Source organism: Scardinius erythrophthalmus (genome assembly GCF_964197995.2).
Source record: "Scardinius erythrophthalmus genome assembly, chromosome: 20".
Classification (NCBI taxonomy): domain Eukaryota; kingdom Metazoa; phylum Chordata; class Actinopteri; order Cypriniformes; family Leuciscidae; genus Scardinius; species Scardinius erythrophthalmus.
Genome location: NC_138240.1, coordinates 7290031 through 7316132, shown reverse-complemented (window position 1 = coordinate 7316132; position 26102 = coordinate 7290031). Strand labels below are relative to the sequence as shown.

Below are 26102 nucleotides of genomic sequence, written 5' to 3'. Positions count from 1 at the left end.
AGCGTCTTCAAAAAGCTCAGTTTTCGCAGGACTTAAATGCAGTCTTAGTGTGGTTGAAAGGCCAAACGTAGAGAAAAAAAAATGCTTTTTCAAATGTATCCGTATTAATGTAGACATATAGCTTAAAACGCTTCCCATTTCCCATGTGCGTTTTCAGCTCGCATTAAGGACAAAGCCCTGCTTAAAGCTGTTTATCTTCCCTCACAATAACATATGGCTTTTTATGTTTGATCCAGGAAAAAAAATGGGTTTAAATCAATCAACTGTGGCTTGAATTCAAAAAATGCCCTTTTAATATCCATCCACTTTCCATCTTTTTGGTGTTTCAGTGTTTATCATGGCCTGAAATGCTATCAGAATTTCAACCCTATCCTCTCAGCCGTACCTCATTCCTCGTCAAGCCTTCCTGTATGCATAATAAAGTCTTCTGGCCTTGGTTGTAGCACATTGACAGTGGATGGATGTGAAAGCTATAAAGTCCCAACAGATATATGGCTTTCCCTTCTCTGCTGTTATCTGTGCTGGATATCCATCACAGGATCGTGCGGCTATTTGGGCGCGTATGAATTCTGATATATGGAGTCCCACAGGCGAGGGGCTCGCTCTAAGAGTAGTTGTATAATTATAGGCCATCAATGGCTCTCCTAGATGGCGTCTGTATATCAAACTGTCATGGATCGTTTTTTCAGTGTGATGGAGCGAATGTTATCTGGTTTAACCTCTGACATATTTCGGATGATCCCCGATGTGTCTCTTCCCTCTCACCTTCAACAATAAGGAATGATTTTTAAGACCAGGTATAAAAGTAAACAATCTCATTTGCTGTGGGTCAGATCTGTTGACATTTTGCAAAAGCCATCTTTATTTAATTCAGGACTGTAGACACACCTTTTGGTATTTATCTTGCGTTTGACATTTCTTCTCCGCTTTTGAGATTGCCTAAAAAAGACTTACATCCATCTTTAGTCACCCTGAATAACACAAAAGCCACTGTATTGAATTCATTAAACAGTTGCACCGCTTTTTCACACTTTGTATTTCAGGGTAAAAACATGCTGAACATCTTGTTCACTTTCCCAATTGGAAATTGCTGCATGCAAATTGTGTAGGGCACAGATTTTGAGGGCGTTCTTTAATGACTTTGAGAGAATCTTTTGGATGGATTAGCGTAAGCAGGCATGTGCCAGGGAGAGCAGAACAAGATTTTATAACAAATATAATTCTGCAGCACAATATAACTGATGCTGCTTGACCAGTTGTGTTCAGTTGTGTGAGTCAGCAGTTTTTACAGCTTTTATTTTTCGGGGATTGTGCTATTTTTATTGACAGAGGCGGTAGAGAGGCGACAGGGAATTTGCGGGAAGAAAAGGGAAACTGGAACAGAAGGCAGACCTGGATCTCCCACAAGGACCATAGCTCAACTTGTCTGGAGCATGCGTGCCATCGCATTTATACAGTACCTGCCAAAAGTTTGGAAGCATTATTTTATATATATAATTGTAACTAACAAGAAAATACTTTGGTAAACCAAGGTACCATAGAATACTATAGTAAATGAGTTTGGACTGGGCGGTATGACGATATATATCGAATTGCGAATTTGGGATGTGATTGATGTAAACAAGTGTTAAGCACAATAAGCAGTGAAAAAGATCTCAATGCGGTGCACACGCTGACTGACACACAGCTGAAGCGCGTGCACAGAAAGCCACGTCTCTCAGTATACAATGTTTGAATGAATGAACGAATACAGTTCTCTTTCACGTCTTATTGCGCTTGAATGGTCGGATACACAAGCAGTTATGTAAAAATGGCCATCGTGTGAAATATTCATGTAAATGCAGCCAGTTATGTCTCAAGTGAAAGTAAACAGTTGGGTGTAAACTGGATGCATATCAGTATAATGGATCCGAGCGTTTGGTCTTAAAGTGACAGCAGCCTAATATATACCTGCTTGCTCTGTGTCTAGGGCTGTTTTCGACTAAGGATTTTCATAGTCGAATCTGATTCGTTAGATTTTGCCGTAGTCGACTGATAGTCGAACCTTTTTTTTTTCTTTTTTTTTTTTTAGATAGCAGCTAGATTTTTTCCATTTCAAACAAAAGAGCTAAAAAACATATATATCACACATATATCATAACATTTCATAAACATGAGGAGCAATATGAGAGAGAAATTTGGTGATGGTTGTTTAGGTACATTAAACCACGTAAAGCTTTTTCACGCCCATGAGAACCGCGTGGAGTCAACTCACAGCCGCTCCGCTGCCCTGCTGAAAATGTGAAGCAGAAACGCTTAATATCAGATAACGTCCATAATAATTGGACTCTGGGTTCGATTTTTTGACCATTTTCAGTGGTTATGAGGAGCAATATGAGAGGGAAATTTGGTAATCGTTGTTTAGGTACATTAAACAACGTAAAGCTTTTTAACGCACATGAGAACCGTGTGGAGTCAGCTTTTTAACGCACATGAGAACCGTGTGGAGTCAACTCACAGCCGCTCCGCAGCCCTGCTGAAAATGTGAAGCAGAAACGCTTAATATCAGATAACGTCCATAATAATTGGACTCTGGGTTCGATTTTTTTTTTGTCATTTTAAGTGGTTATGTGGAGCAACATGAGAGGGGAATTTGGTAATCGTTGTTTAGGTACATTAAACCACGTAAAGCTTTTTAACGCACATGAGAACCGTGTGGAGTCAACTCACAGCCGCTCCGCAGCCCTGCTGAAAACGTAAAGCAGATTTTTGAATACATTTTTATTTATTTACATTAGTAGCCTAAGCTACAGGACATCGTCTTTCAAAACATGACCTGAAAAAATAAAATAAAAATGGTACCCAGCCCTTCTGAAAATGCGAATGCGTCTCTGTCCCCAGCACATTTCAAACCAAACTGACGCCCATGTATTCGACTATGAGGTTCATAGTCGAATCAGACCTCTCCGAATCGAATCGTCGAATCCTCGACTATTTGAAGTCAGCCCTATCTGTGTCATTAATATGAATCAAACAAAAGAGAAAATAAGCTCTTGACTGAACATCTTTTTTTAGGTTTAATAAGGACAAACCTCTGTTTAATTCATACAGTGAAGACTAGTTTTTACATTTGATTATTACATTTCTGTACTAATTCTAACTACACGTTAAATAAACCTATTGCACCTGAAAAACTTAATTTAATTCATATTTTTGTTATACTGTATTTGTCCTATTGTTTGTAATTTGCTTATTTTTTCTTATTTTTTATAACAGGAATGATATAAAATAAAACAAAATAACTATATTGTGATATATACTGTTTCGTTATCATGAAATAAAATCTCTCATATCGTGAAAAAAGAACTTGGTCATATCGGTCACACTTAAAATGAGTATAGTATTTATTCAGTTCTATAGTATAGCCAATGCCAAAGTACCATACCATTACCATGGGACATATTTTTTTATAATTTGGATTTTATTTTTTAATATATTAATAATTTAACAACCATATTTCAGTTATTTTAGCGTTTTAAAGCTAACAAGTTTCGTTTTGTGAGATTATTTTGTTTTATAATGAATGGCACTTGATTTAATATTTTGCAATACAAATTCAGTGCATACATGTGTTGCTTAGCTGTTTAAATTCTGTTCAAAAAGTGTGGCTGTTATGAAGTCAAAACCCATAAAACAGCAATGTTGAATAAGTTAATATGATGCACTATAAGACAAATACACCATTACATAGAACAACTTAACACATTATCCAATCCAATAAACAGCCGCATATGGTGTTATAAATACAAACTGAGTGGCATTTGCTGTATTATTATAAGCAGGGGAGTGTGAAAATTATAGCCACAAAGCCTATTAGTCCAATGTATTAGAGGAAAGATAATCATAATAAGCATTAGTGCTTAAGGCGGTCAGTTCTTTGTTTTTTGCCGGGGGAATAAAAGCTGATTTTGAATGTGGTGGATTGTGTTATTCGGAGACAGAATCTCCTGTTGGAGCCAATTGGGCTGGACAGATTATGATCTAGGTGGATTGAATCTGGCAGTGTGAGGGATTTGGATGTGACAATGGCTGGCAGAGATTTATTCAATGTATGGGAAGGTCAGAGCATGCAATTTTTTGTTGCTGTTCAAACTGACCCTTGAGTGGCCTGCCTTCCACTCTTGCACTTTTGTGCAGCAATAACAGACTGTGATAACACAGACAAAAGATAAAGCGATAAAGCTGCACATTCATTTACTCATCATACTGCACATGGTCTGCAAGGATTTCACAGAGCGGATGTGCATCTGTCGCCTTTATCAGGATGTTTCAGGTAAATTCATCCGAGACCTTTAGTAGTGTTGACCTTTCTGAAACATTTACCAGTTTCTCAGTGCTGACATGTTAATCAATGTCAATAAAAGACTGCAGGTCAAGTGACTATATACAATATATATATATATATATATGGTCAAGATCTTGGATTGTAGTCTCCTCCAGCACATCCCACAGACTTTCAATGAATTTGAGGACTCTGGACTTTCACAATTTGACCCTGATTAATCTTGGCTTGTCATCCTGAAATATGGCCATGATGTGTCTTCCTACATGGTTGTTTAAGAAATAAAAAGCTACACACTCCATCATTTAGGGTTGGAAGAACTGTTCCCAAACATATAACATGCTAGAAACATAATGATCACTGTAATTATGATCCAATCATAGACTCTTAAGCATTTGCCTATTTAAATTCAAATATTAACTTTTTTTTGGTCGGCAGTATGTGTGTGTGTGTGTGTGTGTGTGTGTGTGTGTGTGTGTGTGTGTGTGTGTGTATTTACTAATATTTTAATTTAAGTATATTTAAATTGAATTGTAATTTGATCACCTGAAGTTTTAAGTTCATTTTGACTCAATTTCTTACCACAGCCTCACTTGTCTCCTCTTGGAGACCATCACTGCAAATCCTACTTTTGCTATTTACATTTCTGTTTATGCCTTCCTGTTCATGCTTTAGTCCCAGTGACACTTGGGGCAAAGTTGTCGCTGACAGTTCTGTTGATGTATTCATGCAGTGGTTAAACTAGTTTTCTTGATATTATCAGCAAATGAAGTGATAATGACATTATGGCTTGCAGTCGTAGGTGAAATGTTGAGAACATCTTGTGGTTGATATGTAGGTCTGTGTGTTAATGAAGTTATATTGGCCATTATCATGACTGTTCTTCTTCTATCACCATCACTTCTGTCAAGAAATCAGTGTGCATTTGTCTTTTCAGTTGATTTATGTACAAACACTAATATAATTGTCACCTATAGGGATTCAGCAGTGTGTGAGACAGGAAGATTTTGTTTTCTGCTAGTCAATTGGTGTGATTTACAAACTGGATGGTGTTTTAGTCACTTGAGGGGAAGTGCAGTTAATGTGAGAGATCACTAGTTTTTTAAGACTAAGTGCCACAGAGCAGTAATGATTTAAGACAGGATGCCTCAGCTTTTCTGATTCCCGTTGCTTTGGTGGCCATTTTGAAGCTGAGTGGTTTTAAAAAGGAGAGATGGAGATTAAACAGGACTCAGCTGTTCTGAGCTCAGTGAATCCCGGAAGCCTTGTGCATTTTTCAACCTCTGGTGCCCATAGTTCCCTCACCAGATTGGCTGATCTCATAACTGGATCTAGGGCTACACTACCTGGGACATGGCAACAACACTAATGTGTCCTAGTCTAGGTCTGGACGAAATATATATTGTATATTTAAGGAAGATTGTAAATATTGCAATGTTGTTAATGTGCATTTTTTGTCATATGATGCGATTTCTTGTTTTCCTTTTTCTTTAGTGTGTAATGTAGCTGTTTGTGCATGTATAAGATCTGCAGAGTTACAAAGCTTGAAGTCTCAAACCCAAAGAGATATTCTTTGTAAAAGTTCAGGCTCAGCCACGCCTTCCGTTTAAACACGCCCCCATAAATCTACGTCATTCTGTGGGGGCAGAGTTTCATAACAGAGTTGCGTAACTTTTATTCTCGCTGTATTATTGTTGCCGCCGCCATGTCATGGAGACGCTGTGTTTTTCGTTGGGAAAGCCAAACTACTTTGTTTGGCCTTCCAAAATAGGACACAATTAGAAAACAGTGGTTAAGCTTTATTTACAACACTGTTCCGGAACAGTAGGCTACAACCAAAATATTCGACTGTGTGCTGCACATTTTTCGTAGGACTGTTTCCAGAACCTGCGAGAGTACAAGGCCGACTGTGCACAAAGGCTGATTCTAAAAACTGGAATGTAAAAAGTACATTCTGGCTCTTCTGACTCTCAGACACAGCCTGTAAGTATGTTTTCATATTTTAAGAAATACTGACTATTCAAACGCGAGTTTTGAGAAGTATAGAGTAGAGCTTGTATGTCGTTTCGACGATCACAAATGCAGACATGGTTTTATGTTTACATAGTGTTCTCACCCCCGTATCGCGGCGCAACACGTAAAAAGACAGTTTAAGTCATTATAATCAGTAATTATGTCCCCAATAAAATAAAACCTTACCAATCTGATACGTTCTGGTCCAGTCGCACTGGCAAAGTTGATCGATCAGCTTGGTCATCTGCATTTTCCGGATCAGATTCGGGCTCGAATTGATAAGGTAGTTCCGACATTATCACCTGTCATTATTGCTTTGGGAGCTGATGTTCCAAATATGGTAAGGAGCATATGAATTATACAGATTCATAGAAAATACATAAATATTGAGGTACCTGTATGTTTTGTAGGGCAGAAACCGGAAATCCAACTCCATTGGATCCGCAAAAAATTTAAAACCTTCCTCCGTCGTGAATGTAGTGCCTGTAGTGGGTTGTGTGTATAATGTTGCTTAAAAGAAAGTAAAGAATCACATCTATACAGTTCGAATCCAGAGTCATTATTTAAAAGACACGACATTTTGGACCGTCTCTGCTTGTTTGCAATGTATGGGTAAATAAAGACCTGGTTTGAATATGTGTTAGTAGTGTTTTCTTTACTCAGGAAACAATATATAAATAATAAGGCTAATGTTTTATGTATTTGAGGAGTGAATAAGCCAATACTGTCTGAAATAGCCTGTGAAGAGCCTTGTCTTTAAAAACATGAGATTATGGCCAAAATTTGAGAAAAAACTGAGCGCCCACATAACTACAGTAAACTTTAATACTAGTAAGTTGATAAAAAACATAATGCAATACACTTACTGCCTTAGAAACTGCCAACAGTTATGATATATAGAATACTGTCAAGTATTGGTAGAAAAATATTGAAATATAATTGGTTTAGCTTAATCACCCAGTCCTTTCCTTGTCCTCGTTTGTACTCTTTGGTTCGTTTCAAAGTATTGTGCAGAATGTGATCTTTCATTCTGTTTCTCTGGTTGTTGACTTGCATATGATGTAATTTTATTGTGTGAACAAAAACGATTGATGTATTGTGTGCACAAAGGGCAACATACGTTTTTTGACTGCACTGCAGTTAGTAGTTTCACATCAGTGATCTAAGTGGTTTTTCAACGTCAAACACAATCACCATTTTCTTTTCTTTTTTGAGAGCAGAACAATCATATAATAATTTTTTCTCAAAATTAACTGAAGAGGAGATAGTTTTCTGCAGATTTAACAGTAACGATGGGGTCTACGTTTGGAAATCTGGGGCTTCGCTGACATCTCCTTTTTGCTTCAAGCCATATAGAAAGAATGTTAATGGCCATTCTCCCCTGCATTATGTCTCACAGACCTTTATATTTAATGCATTGCTCATTACGATGGTCCTGCTCTGCTGCATGCTTTCTGTCAACCACCCACTGACTGCTATTATAGATTCCCTGTAGTGTCGCAGTCAAGTTTTTCCATAACTTCCCCAAACCTGTGCTGTCAATAGAGGCTAGGAAACAAGGCATTTACAGATCTACTTCATCTATTCTATTGTAAACTTAAGACTAAAACCTGGCCAAAACCCAGTGCAGACCAACTTTACACTGACCATACATCAAGTGACTTGGAATGTGACACCTAGTAAAATAACTTAATTTGACTGGACTTAAGGAAAAAGAATCAGACTAATGTCTCCCTCATATCACATCTCACCAAAACATGACTCAAGCTTTATTGTTTGAAGTAATTATTTCTGCTAGCAGACATTGCTGTAGAAGTTCCTGTGGGCAGACATATATTTTGCAACACTCAGTATGGTGGCTTTAGGGCAGGAAAGGATTTCTTTGACAGAAAACATACAGTATCATCAGGTCTACTTTCTGCATGCAAAATAACTGGAGCAATCTGAAAACTATTGGCCCGGTTTCACAGACAGGGCTTAGATTAAGCCAGGATTAGGCCTAAGTTCAAATAGGGCATTTAAGTAGCTTTTATAAACGTGCTGGTGTACATCTTAAGACAAAACAATGGTACCGGTATATGTAAGTGCAAGTTGCTTTCCGTTAAAACAGCTCAAATACGCATTTCAGTCTTGGACTAGGCTTGAGCCTTGTCTGTAAAATAGTTATATAGAAAGGATTATTTATTTTTTTGCCATTGGTGACGCTATTTGAAACCTAATCTTTGCTCACAGTTTGAGAGAGATTGCAGGTCTTCATTCAAGTTGCTAGGAGAAGTACTTGTGCCTTCTTAGTACTGCATTGCTTTTTCTCTTGTTTTCTCTGGTCATCATTGACAATTTGTTGTGGAAACATTGTTTTGCTTTCCTAGCAACTATAAAGCCTTTTCAGTAAACCATTTTGTGACCATTAATAGGATTTTTACCATCCAACAAAACAGACCTATTAAATGGCCCACTTGTGAAATGATTGGTCTGGTTGTGTATATGAGGCATAGTAAAATGCAAACATTGAGAAGTGCTGTCACACTCTAAATTATAACTGACAAAAGATCACCAAAGCAATTGAATAGAAATAGTATCTTCATGTCACCAGAATCTGTTCAATCTGATCATGAGCACCATGGCCCAAAATCTGGACCATGTGCTTCAGTCACTAGGCGAACAAGTGGCATTATTTCACCCCAGCCCACCTTTTACTTTTACTGTGCATTTGTGTTGACATAACATCCTTGAGTTTGTGCATGTGGTTTGGGATTTCTGATGGCTTTTAAAAGGCTGTTTTCAGTGCCGCTCTGACCCGGGGTCGTCCTGGTGTGATGCCACCTGTAGGAGGCGCAAATGGATTTGACCTCTGCGGAGAGCTGGCCATCGACTAACAGGGATTTTAGAATCATATACACATCATACGTGGAAAGCCAGAAATGAGGGGCCGAATTATTACACTCAGACACACACACACAAAAAAAACAGTTTCATACTTCACAACAGCTTTGGCAGCTGTCAAGTCACATCATATAAAGTGAGATGGAATCCATTATGGACAATCTAATTAGTTTCTGCACTGTGAAGCCCTAACAGGCTGTGTCATTTTAAATGCTCAGCACATGCCAGGGTTCAAAACGCATGCCATTCAGAGGGTTTTGTGCTCAAATTACCGGCTAATTCTTGAAGGTCCCTATTTTAAAGCGAAGTGCATTTCGTGATGGTGATCGTAAGTGTGTGAAAGCTTCGATATTGATTGTCTGCGCATAATACGCTGAATTTTAAAACACTTTTGATTGACGGTTTCCTTCTGTTACTTCTGGTTTGTATTTTTAAAAATGCAACTTGAAAACATTTTGTCTGACCCTTACAATTCTGTAAGTTTTTATGGAAATGTATCACAAATTGTTTCAGCGGGACATTTTCTCCCAGTAGTTTTTCCTGGCAGGCTCTAAATATGGCTTTTTTGGGAAAAATGCCTCTCTGTAACCATTATTAACTACCTCAAGCTGTGACTTCCGTTGAGTGATACAGTATTTCCTTTTTTCTTTCTCGATTGCTGAAGTATGCTACAAATACATTTACATATTTATGTACTTAATATAAATACCCTGCAATTATTAAATTGGTATAGGCTACTTAAAGTCGGTTACACTGGAACAACTAATTTTGTACTTATTGCACTTGAGTTATCCAGAACTAAAGATATACTTAAGTGTATTTGATTGTGCTAAAGTGGAACTATTGCAAGTATACTTTAGGTACACTTTAAATATCTTGCATTTAAAGACTGTATAAAGACTAAAGTATTAAACAGGGATCATACTATCCTTACTAATAGTGATTTGAAACACATTTTAGGCTAACAAATTTGGAAATGTGCAGTAAAGAAGTACTCCAAATAAAGTTTAATTATAATATTTATATCAGTAAGTCTCATATGTCAGTAAGTATGTTAATGAATTTGTTGTATACTTAATATGAAACAAATGTATTTGAAATACATTTTGGTATGGGTTTTTTCTCTAGGGAAGGCACTTAGATGTACCTTTGATGGTACTGGCCCAGTTAAAGGGAATTTTTTAGCAAATTTTTCTGGCAGTGAAGTATAAAGGAAGAAGAATTGGTATCAGAACCATTCGGCTGTGTTTTTCCCAGATGACCAGCGTTATTTTAGTATTGCTTATTCTATTATGGAATTTTTTTAAGTAATTTCGAATTTGCTTTATTTATTTCACTTTTCATTTTAATAGTAATTTTGTTGAGTGCTTTTGACTTTATTATTCATTAGTTTTTTTTTATTTAGCTTTAACTTTAACTTTTATTTTAGTTGCCAAGGCACCATTTCTAAATTCCATTTTTTTTGTTTAAGTTTTTTATCTAGAATTCATATTTAATTTTATTTCATCTTTATTTCAGTCAACAAAAACAATTTATTATCATTTTAGTTTTAGTAAACAATATCAACATTAGATGACTCAATTTATCGGTAACACTTTACAAGAAGGTTTCATCAGCTAACATTAGTTAACATAAACTAAGAATGAACAATACTTCTACAGCATTTGTTAATCTTAGTTAATGTTAGTTTCAACATTTACTAATACATTAACCTGTAGGTTAAAATGTTACAAAATTACAAAAGTTGTATTTGTTAATGTTAGTTAAAGCACTTTGAACTAACATGAACAAACAATGAATGACTGTATTTTTAATAAATAACATTAACAAAGATGAATGAATACTGTGCAACATATGTTTTGCTCATTGTTAGTTTATTTTAGTTAATACATTAACACATGTTAACAAATGAGACCTTATTGTAAAAGTGTTACCAATTTATCTTTGTTAAAAAATTGCTGAGATGATATGAAAACTGTTTTTTTCTCTAGTTTCCACTAAACAAAGCACTTGAGAACCGTTGTGATGTTCCAGTAAAATTATATAAAGCACCTCGGGAATGTTGTTTATTTCAGACTCCTAAACTAAATGTCACAAATGCATTTCTCCTGAATTTTTTTTTTTTTGCGTGAAAGATGTAGAATTCTAATATTCTCCTTGTGCACAAGACATCCGAAACAACATTTCACTTGCTTCTCAAACATAAAGTGAATAACATTTTGAGATATGTTTGCTCACTGGTGGCATCAAACAAAAACAAATGAGACCTGCTTTTACATCTCATGCATTTGCTTTCTCTCAAATGGCATCCGTTGGTCCGTGTGTGTGTGTGTTTATGTGTGTACAGGCTGATCTTTTGTCCCCTGCAGTTTTGATCCAGCGTGTCAGAGCAAAGCCCGAGCTGACTTCTGTGTGTCAGCCATTAGGGAGCGGAGAGGAAGAGTGTGAATGGTGACTTATGGCATCCCTGCAGAAGCAGCTCTCTGGAGCCCAGAAGAGGCCTGAAAGACAAATCGCTGCCTGCACACATCGCTGCCTGTCCTTGGAGTGCACTGACAGGCAAGCCTGCAGAGAGAAGGCACTGTCACTGCTGCTTGCCACTCTGCAGAGTTACGCATACACAAGCCACACACACACACCACACGCTGAGGCTAAATCATGTCAACAGTCAGTTGAGTGGACACACAGTACAGTTGTAAACACTTTCTGTTGTATATAGCAGTAAATGTATACTTTGACTTGAAGATAATGTGTACACTCCCAAAGTTTATTTTGTAGAGGTCGCTCTGGCGTAGCTCATGCAGATGTTTCTTCTGTAATATCTTAAGCTCACTGAATATTTTGCCACACAATTGCGAGTATGGTATACAATGGTTAATTAAAGAAAAAGTTGGTATTAAAGGGTTAGTTCACCCAAGAATGAAAATTCTGTCATTAATTACTCACCCTCATGTCTTTCCAAACACGTAAGACTTCCGTTCATCTTCGGAACACATCTTTTTGATGAAATCTGAGAGATTTCTGTCCCTCCATTGACCGCTAAGCAACTACCACTGTGACGCTTCAAAACGTTTATAAAGAGATTGTAAAACTAATCCATATGAATTGAGCGGTTTAGTCCAAATTTTCTGAAGAGACTCGATCGCTTTATATGATGAGCAGATTTTATTTAGGCTTATAAACATTGATCAGCGAAAATAACCAGAAGCTCAGCCAAACATGCTTGACGGGTGAGAACAAACCTCATTGGTTCTTGCTGAAGCTCAAACGTGCCGCGTAACATGAGAATGAACCTCATTGGTTCTCTACTTTGTAGACACAATATTGCTACGTCAACATATTTCCTAACAATCCAAGGCAGAATGAACTGTTTTGAATGAATTGTTTCTGTGAATGATTCATTGACTCTCTCATAAGGAAAGACACTTGTTTAATTCTTAAAGGAAATAGTGTTTTTGAATAAATGTCTTTAGTGAATTATTTATATTATAACAATTAAGATATTAAAGAGAGCTCAATTTTGAGCTTTCTTTTCTATATCTTAAAAGGCAAGACATATTCCACAGAGTGTAGCAAATTAGCTCAAAATAAATATGAATAATCAATCATAACTTTTAATAATTATGAATATGTGGTAAAATTAATATTACAATCAATCAACCTGTTCGTCCCGTCAACACTAAGTGTTAATTGTTTATTAATTCTAAGAAATGTTAATTTCCAGGGAAGGGAAATGTCTTTCGTACTGTACAGTACTACTAAGAGCCTGTAGTCAAAACCTAAATCGTAAAATAAACTTTGTTGCAAGCAGAGAATCAGAACCAAATACGTATTGTGCACAAGTTTTATTAACTAAGTCACAAACATAACTAATATAAACACACATACACACAATCACACATACATGGGTAAAATGATAAGTGACAGAATGAAACCGGACGCTGGAAATGGAACTATGGAAAATATCCATTTAACTAAAGAACCATCAGCTTATTATTTTCAGAGCACCTCGTTAAATGTATACTTGCGTGGCCTTTGCAGTGAAAGCATTTTGTGAAGTCCCTGAAGAAGGATTTTGATGGTTCCATGAGTCTCAATCGATTTCTTCTGCGTTAAATGAAGAAATGGTGATGAACTGGCATGGTTTGTTTACTCTGTTCTAGTTGAAAGTTCTCTCTCTCTCCATGAGCACATGGCTGGAGTGCAGATTGTGGCCTGCCGGCCCTGGGCCGGAGAGGCCACGCAGAGCAACCAGGAGAAGGGAGGAAGTCGGAAGAGTTGATGGTTGGAGTTGCGATTGACTTCTTCTGCATTATATGAAGAACATGAATTGTGCCAAACTCCTGATGTTGTCCTTGATTCTGTTGTGGTTGAGTCCTCTCTCTCCTGAATGAGCACATGGCTGGTTGTGAGTCGAGGCCTGCTGCCCTGGGGCTTGGTGCGGCCATGCAGGACAGCAACCTGAACGTACCGAGAAGGCCAAGAAAGGAAAGGGCTTGTGTAGAGGCCATATAAAGCCTGAGAAAGGTTCCACCCCTCTGGGTTGGCTTGACTTATGAAAAAGGTGGAATTTCCAAGCGGGAAATTCCTCTGTTGGTGGATTTATGACTCTGTCTCAAGTGTACTCACTTACATGTGCAGCTGGATTGGTCACTGATGAAGAAACTATTAAAGATTCTTGTAATACTAATATGTTGCGCAGCTATCGACATATCATATACACAATCATTTCGATATTCAAAGTACCTCAAAGTACCAACCATGTTTGGTTATAGAGACCAAACATGGTCAAATTGAGGTTCCATTGACCGTTGGTTCTATCATAAAATACATAGTAGTATCAGAAGACAGTAAATCATTCACACAGTGTTCTGGGGTGCTTGTTCATTTATAGATCAGTTTGTCTATAAATGAATGCAGGAAGGTCTGTTTTAAGGGCTTTTCTATGGCCTCTGCTTTTTCCACGTGACCAAATTTAGAGCAATAAACCTTCTTATCAGTGAGGAGTCATGGTAACTGAGGCCCTTCTTGCCCTAGTTGGGGAATGGGTCCGTAGATCCCAGAGTGAGTTTTAAAGGTTATTTGTTAAATATAACAAATAATTGTGTCTGATTTGTCTCAGTTGTTACAATAGAGAGCAGACATACCTTTCCACACAGTCACGCACACAAGTCAAAGTCATCTACAGTTTGAAGAACGGAGGTTTAGGGTCAGTGCAGGAGGATTATGATTAAAAATTGATGACAAAGTTTTCAGATCCACTTTAGCAGCACATAGCAGCAATTTCATGAAGCAATATATACCATTGAAGTGTTTATTTCCTCTGTTCTCTGTGGCACCCGCTTATTTCCTTCGAGAAGATGCAGAGCTCGGAGTATAGCAGCTTCTCTAAAAAAGCCTTCAGTAAACGTCACACTGTGCCGATAGACAAAAAAAACCCTGCAATATTTATACAAAGAGCGCTGTGTCTTGACCTGCACTTGTGTAGTTCTCAGTTTGAAGATTCTCTGCTTGAAAATCATGGTTTCTTTTTCATTTGAATTAACTGTAAGCGCACTACGAGTACTACAAAGTGCACTACAAATGCTAATTCATTACCCCTGCCTTGTTTACCTCTCTCACCCTATGCAGGAAGTAGAATTATTTTTATCGCTCACCTCAGGCTATAATGAGCATGTTGCAGTGCTTTGACCTGCCAGTAACTCCTCAGATTGTTGGCGAGGCGCTGTTATCTGCTTTGGAGATGCTCGTGAAATGTTTCAAAGACACACAGAGGGCCCCTTCTCAGGATGTCATCACCTATTGGCTCAGAAAAGCAGTTCACACTATAGTGCGATGCTGTTTTAATAGCCTCGGTGGAGCTGGTGGAACAGTCTGCTTTTGACAGCCTCGGGGACAGACCTCCCCTCCACCCCACGCACAGTAAACTATTTATCATTTCAAACCGGCTAATGAAGCCACATATTCTGAGCCAGCAGATTGTGCTGGTTTGTGTGAACGCATGTGTGTGTTTTTATTTGTGTGGATGCGGCAGTGCGGATCTCGTAGTGAATCTGTGCTTGGGTTCCCGCGTCTTACTGCCATGCGACGTTAGTGATAAATGAACTGGAGAAGAAGTGCTAAAGTTGTGTGGCCATTTTGCAGATTAAGAATAATCCCCTACATCTGGTCTGCCCAAAGCGCTAAGACTTGCTCTTTGGGATTTCTGCTTTAAAATTGTTTCACAAGATATTTTTTTAGGCCTCGGGTTGCTGTGTAATTCAGAGTGAACAGCGTAGTGATCCCTTAATTTGTGTTGACGGGCGAGGCTTTCAGGCGTTTGGCCTTACAAGAGTCTAATTTGTAAAACAACCGGAGCTTGACCACATTTAAGACTCGTGTTTTTGATGGGGTCTCAAAGTGCTCTAGGGGTCTTCAGATGAAGCCTTGATCTAAACCAGGGGTCTCCAACCTTTTTTCATTTGAGAGCTACTTTTTTAAAAATGAAAGTGGCCGAGAGCTACTCATGTATTACAATACTTAAATCTCTTAAATAATGTCGCATAACTCTCATATTAACAACTATCCAAACTGTTTTAGACCTAAAAGAGTTTTTGTAGGCCTATATATGTCACCCTTAAATGTCAGAGAAAAGAACAGAATCAGAGGGGTTTTTTTTATAGAAAATTGTACTTTGCATATTATACTGTAAAAACCAGCAAATTACAAAAACAATTAGCATCAATATTCACTTTTTGTTTACATAAACATTAAAATAATAACATTAAAAATGATGGCCAGATTTTAAAGGAGTGTCTTGCAACATGTAATCTATTAACATGTACAAGTTCAAATAAAGTTTTGACAAAAAAGGTTTTATAAAAAGATAAACCTCACATATTTCAGCCTTCAAATCATTTTTATAAAAAGTATTTATAAAATATTTTTATCTTACTGACATTTACAATGCACATTAACTTATCTTTTATTGTTAATAGTAAAATTCGGTCCGATTTTCCTGTGGCGTCTGTCGTTGCTATGCAACCATGCACTGCGCTCTCCACAACGACAGAAGTTTTAGTAGCTAATGGATTTCCACCACCGAAAAACGCTTGCTGTAGCTCTGCTACAAGATTTATTTACGGAGAAGAGAAAAACACACGTAATGTTTGGATGCTCCCCCATCCATCATGTTGACTGAGCTTTCAATGTTGTTACGGAAAGGGTGAAGCTGATTGGTAGGTTCTTGTCACATGACCTGTGTTGCGCTTGCGGCATTCTGAAAAGTTGAGATTTTTTCATCTCGCTGCGCCTGGAAAAAATGCGCTTGCCGCGTGCCTACATTTGAAATAACTCGAGCGCGCAAAAAACGCGAAATGTGAACGGCCCCTTGGCGAGCTACCTCCAATCAGGCCACAAGCTACTGTTAGCTCGCGAGACCATGGCAGCAACAATTGAGAGTCAAAGAGTCAATTGTTTGGAAATCTAGATACTAGTTGTTTTGTATGTTTAGCTTTATAAATTCAGTAGCAGTGTTGCGACATCATTGCATGATTATTTTGGTACACAACTATCTGCATCGGTAAAAGAATGCCATTAGCAGAACGAGAATTTATAGAAATAATTTAGCTTTAAAAAAAAAAAATAGAACAAGTTTTGAATAAGACCCCGTTCTCAACCTTAATGAATATAAATACCCTATATTCGCGATGTATGCTATTAGTAGGTCAACACGCATATTAGTAGATGCGTTTTCGTCTGTCTGGGATTGGTTTTCTGCTGAAGCATTGAGAACATTAAAAGGTCACTCATCAAGACCCGTACAGTAGTTAATGAATACCCAGCACTCTTAAAACAGGGAGATCTGTACCTCAGGGGAAAAACTAAACAACTACATATATCTGACTGCCAGTCTGTTTATTTCACCCTCTGAATGTATGTGCACAGCTGGGAGAGCATCTTTCTAACTTAAGCTCTTATAAGAAGATTAGGTCGGGCCTAGATTAGAGCCTTGAGGCACCCCAATATTTCAGCAGGAGCGGTAGATTTTATTGCAAGATAAAGGGACCCCTGAGCTAAGCAAATGTTGTGGTATACATCATCAAGTCTATTATTGGGTGCTGATTGGAAGTGCTGTCCATCTGACTATTATCCTTTCATGTATGAAGACATTATTATGTCTTTATGTTTAAATCTTTTTCCATCTGTTTATCCATTAAGTGTGGATATTAACAGTAGCTTACAGTCTGTCTCACAAAGATGGTGCTCCATCTTGTAGTGCTCCACATGTATTAACAAAGTGTTTGTGTAAATAACTTGTGTTATTTGTAGTTATGCCAAGTAAAAGTGAACTGACCACTGGTACAAATACTAAAGTAAAATACAGTTCGGAATCAATTTTGCCTACTTTTGTATGCTCAGAAGCTCAATGCAATTACACTTGATTTGTGCTACGTTTGTCACTATAGATAAAATAACCTGTTCAATAAATAAATGTAAAAGTAAATGATATAATGGTTACCATGACATTAGAAATTACATATTTTTAATGGCCTAAGGAGTTAACAATGACTGCTAAGCCTTTGAAATATCTCTGCTATTCACATCGTAGTCTTCTCACATGCCACATACATATCCTAGATTTATATTTCTATGAACGTTTACTTTCAAAAGCTTAGTGTAGTTTAAACCATGCTTGTGTCAAGGTCATCTTTGCAATAAGATTATTGCACATATTAGAACATGTGACACCTAAAAAGTGACTTTAAAAGCTCTGACTTTAAAATGAAGCTATGCCCTAACAGCCTTTGAATCACTGTTGAAATTGCCTGCAACCTCACTGGCTGTTCATTGTATTGAAAACCCTTCAGAACACATGCATTCATTGAAAAACCAATATGAACCTGAGGCAGTTCACATTCTCATGATTTGTAATCAGCAGAGCTGCATTCATAAGATTAGAAGGACACACAAACCCAATGAATGCATTTCAGGTTTTATTTATTGATTGAGTTATGATTAAACCATATGTGTCTCAAGGGATGCTGACCCTTCTAAAAAGATAATCCTTTGTTTCAAGAACAGAGAGAAGACCAGTCAAAAGACAATTTTCCCTGGTATCTCAACTTATATAACCTACAATTAAACTAATGATGAGCGAAACCACCCTGAGGACATTTTTATTGCTTGGAGGTTACTTTTCCATAGCTCTGGAGACTTAATGGAGTTCTTCAATTATATTTTAACTTTTTCTCAGATGTTTCTCTTAAATTTCTTGATGAAATAAACAAAAGAACCCTGCGGTGCCCAGGTAGTTATCTGATATGACTTCCAATAATCAGCCCTGTCCTCCAGTATGGATCCTTGAAGGATCTTTTCTCAATATGTCCTGAAAGTTTAGAGAAGACCAAGGTTTCGTACCATTCAGAATTGAATCGAGAATGCCTTTTAAATTCCAATTAAATTCCTCAATTTGAATTAAAATTCAAATCAACTGCCGATGGGATGTGGCCAGTTCATTTCAAATTCACAAATGAATTACAAATGAATTGAAAAGGAGCAAATTCTTAATTTTCCACAACCATGGAAGAGACAGAGATTATTAACTTTACATTACTTATGATTTGATTTTAATTTGCTGTCTGTTTAATGTCATTACTGTCAGGGAGAAACTATTGGGCTATTATGTAGATTTTATTGTTATTTCTAATAGCAAGGCTGGTTCTCTGTTATGCTTTTTTTTGTTGGAGAGCCAGTGTCAAGAGCAGAACCTGACACCTCACCTACATTTCCCCGAATAAGCAATCACCAGCTCTGTCATGTGACATTCCCTTCATGTCAACGCATTTGACCTACCTCTCAGTTCCTGTGGCTGGTATCAGTGTCAATTCGCTGTGGGTCTTATAGGTCTAAGGTGGGCGGTGGAAAGAATGCGGTGGTGTTTTTGTTCCGTAGCTCCTCTGTTTCACCTCTCCTCATTCAAGAGGCTCGTCTCAGCGCACCAGATAAAAGCTCTTATCAAATATTGTCTGCGCTCAGCTGAGCGCGACCCTCTAATCTTAACCTGTGTCTGTTCAGGGGGCATCTGAATACGTCTGCCCACTAGACTGTGAGAGGGAAGTAAAGGTGCGTAGATGCCTCTGAAGGCAGCCACTGTCAGGGCCCGTGGCCTAGTTAAGATGCAAGTCGTGGAATGGCGGCCGAATGTTTACGAGTCCCAGTTTTTTCTCCTTAACACCCGTAGAGAGGCTCTATCACAATGAAGAAGAGCAAGATTGATGGGCACTTGTACACAGAATAGACGAGCTTGCTGCCTCATTGTTTCGGTGAGGATTTCTCGCAGGGCTGCTCTGGAGGGAAAAGTCGGGTCTCGCCCGCGTCTTTGTTGCCACACGGCTGTATGTGATATGCTCACAGTGGAGGGGTCAGATATAAGCCCGGTTAATTCCAGCAGACAGCAGGTATTGTTGCTTTATTGTAACAAATTGATCTGAGACCGCTCTCGTCTGGTGCTGCATGATGAAGTAGGCTGGAGTCTTTTGTGCACATTAATTATCTTTAAAATAAATATGACAATGCCTGTGCTCGACGCCATGGGACTGCAGGAATAAGGCCCTCTTCACCAGGCTCCACTTTTGCTTTTGTTCAAAGGTGTCTTGTGAAGAGATTCTTTATCACACGTATGGAAATACAATATAAAACCTCTGCAGAATAATATATCCATGACTCAGGGACAAAACACAGCTTTGTAAATTTAGATGTCTTTTACAGGGAGTTTTTGCATCAGAGCAAGGGCCATTATTCACAGTGGTGAGTGTTAAATCAACATCTCAGAGGGTATATGTCTTTTTATTGCATCTGTGAGTGTGTTTGCATATATGCAGATGTACAGCAGCCATATCACCCTGTAGCCCAAGACTGGTTGTCCACTGAAGCTAAGCAGGGTTGAGCCTGGTTTGTACCTGGATGGGAGACTCCTGGGAAAACTAGGTTGCTGCTGGAGGAGGTGTTATTGAGGCCAGCAAGGGGCGCTCACCCTGTGGTCTGTGTGGGTCCTAATGCCCCAGTATAGTGACGGGGACAAAGCACCGTCCTTCGGATGAGACGTTAAACCGAGGTCCTGACTCTCTGTGGTCATTAAAAATCCCAGGATGTCCTTCGAAAAAGAGGGGTTTAACCCCGGCATCCTGGCCAAATTTGCCCATTGGCCTCTATCCATCATGGCCTCCTAATCATCCTCATAGTATATACTGATTGGCTTCATCACTCAGTCTCCTCTCCACCAGTAAGCTGGTGTGTGGTGGGAGTTCTGGCGCAGTATGGCTGCCGTCGCATCATCCAGATGGATGCTGCACATTGGTGGTGGTTGAGGAGATTCCCCTTTCCATGTAAAGCGATTTGAGTACCCAGAGAAGCGCTATATAAATGTAACGAATTATTATTATTATTAATACAACACTTGGTGATTTAATTTCAAATGGAAATGTCGGACTTACTTGGCAAATGCTTTTATTCAAAGTATTTTAAAGTGCATTCAAGCTATATGTTTATCAGTGCATGTGTTTCCTGTTTATCAAACCCATGACCTTGGTGTTGTTTGCACCCTGATTTATGACTATCGGTAAAGTTGGCCAATTGGTAAAGCTGGTCTATGTGAGAATGTTTGGGACCAGTTGACATAACTGTGACTTGCCTAATTGTTCCATCACTATATCTTAATTATTTGAAATTATCTTAATGAACATGCATTTTTTTGCCTAAAACTTTGCTTTTCTGTGACAAAAAATCCACTTGTTGGCAACTTTTTAAACTTAAATTAAGTTGGCTTGAATATATTTATCTTAGTTACAGTTTTATTTATCTATTAAAAATGTTCTGCATGTATTTGAATAGGTTGAAAATCACTAACCAGTGTCAGTGTTGTTTCGCCATGAATGCTATTCTCACTATTAACTAGTTGGTTATTAGCATGCATATTACTAGGATATTGGCTGTTTATTAGTACTTATAAAGCACATATTAATGCCTTATTCTGCATGACCATATTCTACATCCCTCAATCCTACCCCATACCTAAACTTAACAACCTTACTAACTATTAATAAGCAGTAATTAGGAGTTTACTGATGCAAAAGTCGTAGTTAATAGTTAGTCAATAGTGAGAATTGGACCCTAATGTAAAGTGTGACCATAAATATTAAAATCCTAATAATTTTAGTCTAAATTATGAATGTAAATTCTATATATTCATAAAATGTTTACATTTATAATCTTTTTATTTTTTTAGGCCAGTGAATGTTTCTGAACTGCAAATAGAAATCTGAACAATTGGCCCGACCAGGAAAGCAGAAATAGTCTTATTGTAGCTGTGCTCTGCTTCAGCCTGAGTGTCAGTGATTTAATTTCAATCATAAATGGCACTACGGCTCATGGGCATTGAGTCACTCTGGCATATATGTAAAAATACAACAAATAAATGTAGAAAATGTACTCGAAGCTCTCGCGAGGGAGCGGCACCCGCTGTCAAGTGGAATATTGAAGTGGCACTTATAACAGCGGGGCGAGCGATGCAGGCTCCCCCTGAATAAAAAGACATAGCAAAATGATAAGCAAGCCCTCTCCAGTGCCTGCGTGGCATTCCCTAGTTTCCCATCAAATGTTCTTCACTTCATTTGTTGTTATATCTGCATTTGCTGCTGTATGCACACACACACACACACACACGTCTGCACGCTGGCACACACTCGCGTGGATGAGAGAGTTGTCAACTCTGGGCACTTAACCAAACCGTAATATTGAGCTGTAAGGCTTATATTTGTGGTTTCTAGTCTTTTGCCCTGTGGGGATTTGCCTTCCTAGATCCTCAAAGGAAACACTGCTCATCTTGTCGTTTATATTCAAGCCCATCGCTCGGGCCCTGGGCAATCACAGAAATCAGTGTAAAGTGTTCACAAATGAGCTTCTGCCGCCCCTCCTCCTAATGTACATTGGCTTTGGCTTCATGCTACATTTTTAACGCACAATAAGAGGAAAACATGCTTGCATGCATAAGTGTTTTTGATATGTCTGAAGACTGTATTTAAAGTAATGCTGTCAATTTTGTGATACAAAAATGAAGGCAATTAATCGTGTCCCCTTCCCAACTCTACAGCAAAATGTATTGCTGTTGACTATAGTTCAGTTAAATTACTTATTTTATAATGTCTTTTCACTGTCTATATTATTTGTTTTGTTTTGTTGTTTTTGATTTATTAATCAGCATATCATGTAATTAATTTATTTGTTTCTCAAATGATAGCTCTAATATATAAAGTGTTTTCTGTGTTCTGAAAATATGTAGGCTATAGACAACTCAAAAAGATAGGAAACATTTTGAATTGGATGATCGGGGTAAATTGTACTTATAGGCTACATGTCTTATGTTGTTCTGAAGTGCAATACTAAATGAAAAAATATGATCTTTAAACAGAATAAGTAAAAATTACAAATCACAATCCTGTTCAAAAGTTTACACCCCCCGGCTCTTAATGGATCTTGTTACTTTCTTGAGAATAGGTGTAGAATAACATTTTCACCTCAAAATCATACTGTCACTGCTGGAAAGGGTTCAAATATGCAGAAGATGCTAGAAAACTACAGAATGTGCAGAACCTGGATGACTTTTCTGAAGAAGAGTAGGCAGTTTAACCGCTCAGGACAAACAAGAGACTCATGAACAACTATCACAAAACATGCAGTAAAAACAGTTGTCATCCAGGTAACAACACACATTATTAAGATTCAAGGGTATGTAAACTTTTAAACTGGGTTAACAATAACAGTAATTAGAAAAATAACATGCAGGTTTTATGATCCATTTTATCTAGCACATTCTGCAAGGGTTATGTAAATGTATGCATATAATTTATTCTGATTTAAAGTCCCAGAAGTCATAATGATGATGTGAGCAATTTCATATATTTACATTAAATATCAGGCGTAGTACAATATAACAAAGAGCAAAGGATACACATTATGTGTAATTGATGCTTTATCTGTTTTTATCTTTCTCGTTCTCCAACAGTGAATATAGTTTATTTGCTTCTTAAACCAGTTAAATGAGTAGCATTTTAGCTTTATAGTGATTCAAAAGGCAAATGGTGCACCAAAAATGGAAATGTAATTACAATCAATATCAGTTTGCTTTCGCCATGATTCTTTTATCAGAACATCCCCAATTCTGAAAGTCTGGGCTTAGAGAAAATCCTGAGTTTCCTACTGGTTGAGGTTGCATGTATGCACTGTGAATACTATCATCCTGACTTAAATTATCTGGAGCGAGGGATGGCGATTAGGTCTTAGGCAACCGGGCCAAATACATTTCATTTTCCCGTCTTTTATAAACACCTTTGTGAAAAGCCTGAATTTATGCATTCAGGAGTCTTCAGGTGTTACATAATGGCAGATTAAACTTTCAAGAGGCATCTCCATGCATGTTTAATGCTCGACAGGGATTTTTAGAAATTTGTAAGCTGCAGTTGTGGGAAACCTACTTTTGAATCTGTGTTATCAGTATATGTCAGATTTGATATGTCCTCCTGCAAGTTTAATCAGTGCAGAGTATTATATTATATATATAAAAAAAAGAATAAAAAAAATCCATCCATCTATGATGTGCTGGTCGTTTTAATGCTTCTTTTGAGACATGTTTTTTTTTTTTTTGTATACTAATGCATCTTGTTCTGTGTCTTTTTTTCATGCTCTCTACAGAGGATGAGCTGTAGCTATCTCCTATGCACCATCCTTCTCTTTGTTGCCGTGTTACTGGCTGTCACGGTAACCGGGATCATCCTTCTGATGAACCATTACCAAGCGCCCAGCGGCCCCGATGGCCCCCCTCTCATCAGCACTAACCAGGATGAGGCTAATGCTCTGGTAACCATCGAGAGAGGCGACGGCTCACGCATTAACATCTTCATTGACCCCAACTGCCCCGACTACAACAATAACTTCCTACGTCTGGAGGGCGTGCAAACCTCACTGCTGCACTCTCTCACCGACCACGACACTGATCTGAAGTCAGTGAAAGGGCAGGACCGGGCTCTGCTTGTTAAACTGGCTGAGGAGGTGGCCAAACTGTCCGCCCATGCCAGTCAGCTGAAGATGGAGTACAACGCTCTGAGACAAGGCCAGGGCAACATTGGACAAGAGCTCAGCACTCTGCAGACCGAACAGGGCAGGCTTATCCAGGTTAGTTTGAGAAATGTCACTTGTGCTCCAAGAGCAGGCCTGACGAATCAGCCTGAAATGAATTTTGTCCCTGTAGTCATAGCATTATCCACAAAGCCAAATTCCTGTCCATACCAAGTCTGAATTTCTGGCATGAAGAACTTGCAGAACGAGATTTTAAAATACAATGCTGAGTTCACAAAGAATGAATGGCGCCGTTGATAGTGCTTTTTGTGTGTTTTAGTGCCATATTCACTAAAGAAATGATAAGGTAACGAAGTTAGGTAAACGTGTAAATGCGACCACATTCACTCTCTTTCAGACTGGTTCTGGGTATGAGGTTGTTGGGAATGCTGCACACTGTGTGATCTGGCATACTTTGCTGGGACTTTACGGCATTGCCCAACTACTTCTATCCAGGTATCTGATTCGGAACTTTACATCACTCATCTGGATATATGTGTTGTGAATTAATTAGAATAGAAATGTTTAATTAATTATCTTTAATAATAACAGAAACAGTTTTGTCATTTACAAGGTTGTTCAGCTAGAGAAAAGTCTACCCATAATGCATAGGGGGCGAGAACACGCAGATAGAAAAAGAGAGAGAAGAGAAATGAGATTTACTCCATGTGTGTGCGCTGTATATATGTTTAATTCTGTTCATAAACTTCAGTAAACAGTTTGTTTAATTTTAATTCAAGTCGTCAGTGGTCATTACTGCTTGTTAAGGAAGAAAAGACACGACAAACTTTGGTACTGAAACCCGGGATACCTTGCAGGCAACATCCGAAATGGTGGAGTGACTTGAAAGACTACTCAGAAAACGGAGAGCTGTACGCGGTTCCACGATTCCGTGGTTTCATGCAACTGATTAAGTCAGGTAATTCCAAAGACAGCCAGAGCTATCACGAACCATGTAAAAGACCAGACACATCAATTGAAATGAAGCAGAAAAAGCATCACATGCCGTCAGCTGCAGTACTGCAAACCACCAGTCAAAGAATACAGAACTGTCTTTTCTGTGACAGTGCAGCACACAAAACAGAACTGTGTCCAGGAACTGATATTGCTGCACGAAAAGTAAAATTGATGAAACTGGGACGATGCTTTGTTTGTCTTGGGCTGAAGCACATTGCAAGATTCTGTAAGGCCAAGGTGTGCTGTAATGTGTGTGGAGGCAGACATCATAGTGCTGTGTGTGAGAAAGGAGAAACAAACACTTCAGACACTGACTACAAAGATGGTGTAGTTTCTTCATTTGCATCACATTCTGTTAAGATACAGCCCAATAAACAGAACGCTGTGCTTCTTCAGACTGTAAGAGCATGGGCAGAATGACCTGGTGGACGTAAAAGCATTCGCTGCTTAATGGATGGGGGTAGTCAGAGAAGTGTCATCAGTGAGAACACAGTAAGAGCTTTAAAATTGCCTGTGACAAAGCAAGAAACGTTTACTCTTCATACTTTTGGCTCTGCAGCACCAGTAACATCAAGGCGCAACACAGTGAAAGTCATTCTGCAAAGCATCTGGAACAAAGAGCAGAAGGTGGAAGTAGAAGCACTCGAGTGCCCCAAGTGTGCACTGCTGTGATGAAGATTCCATGTGAGCACATTCAAGCAGAGTTGAAACAAACTACCCAGATCCCAGCACTTGTGATACAGAGTTGTCTATGCTGATTGGTGCAAACTGTTATTGG

At 38.3% G+C, this 26102-nt stretch overlaps 1 protein-coding gene across 2 annotated transcripts in view; it reads left to right on the top strand.

Annotated features, from left to right (window-relative positions):
- Positions 1-26102, top strand: part of fibcd1a (fibrinogen C domain containing 1a) — a 131559-nt gene that overhangs the window by 5877 nt on the left and 99580 nt on the right. For both annotated transcript variants that reach the window (XM_081349094.1, XM_081349093.1), the window contains exon 2: positions 23945-24424. In XM_081349094.1, coding sequence (XP_081205220.1) covers positions 23945-24424 — 480 coding nt within the window. The remainder of the gene's footprint in view (positions 1-23944; positions 24425-26102) is intronic.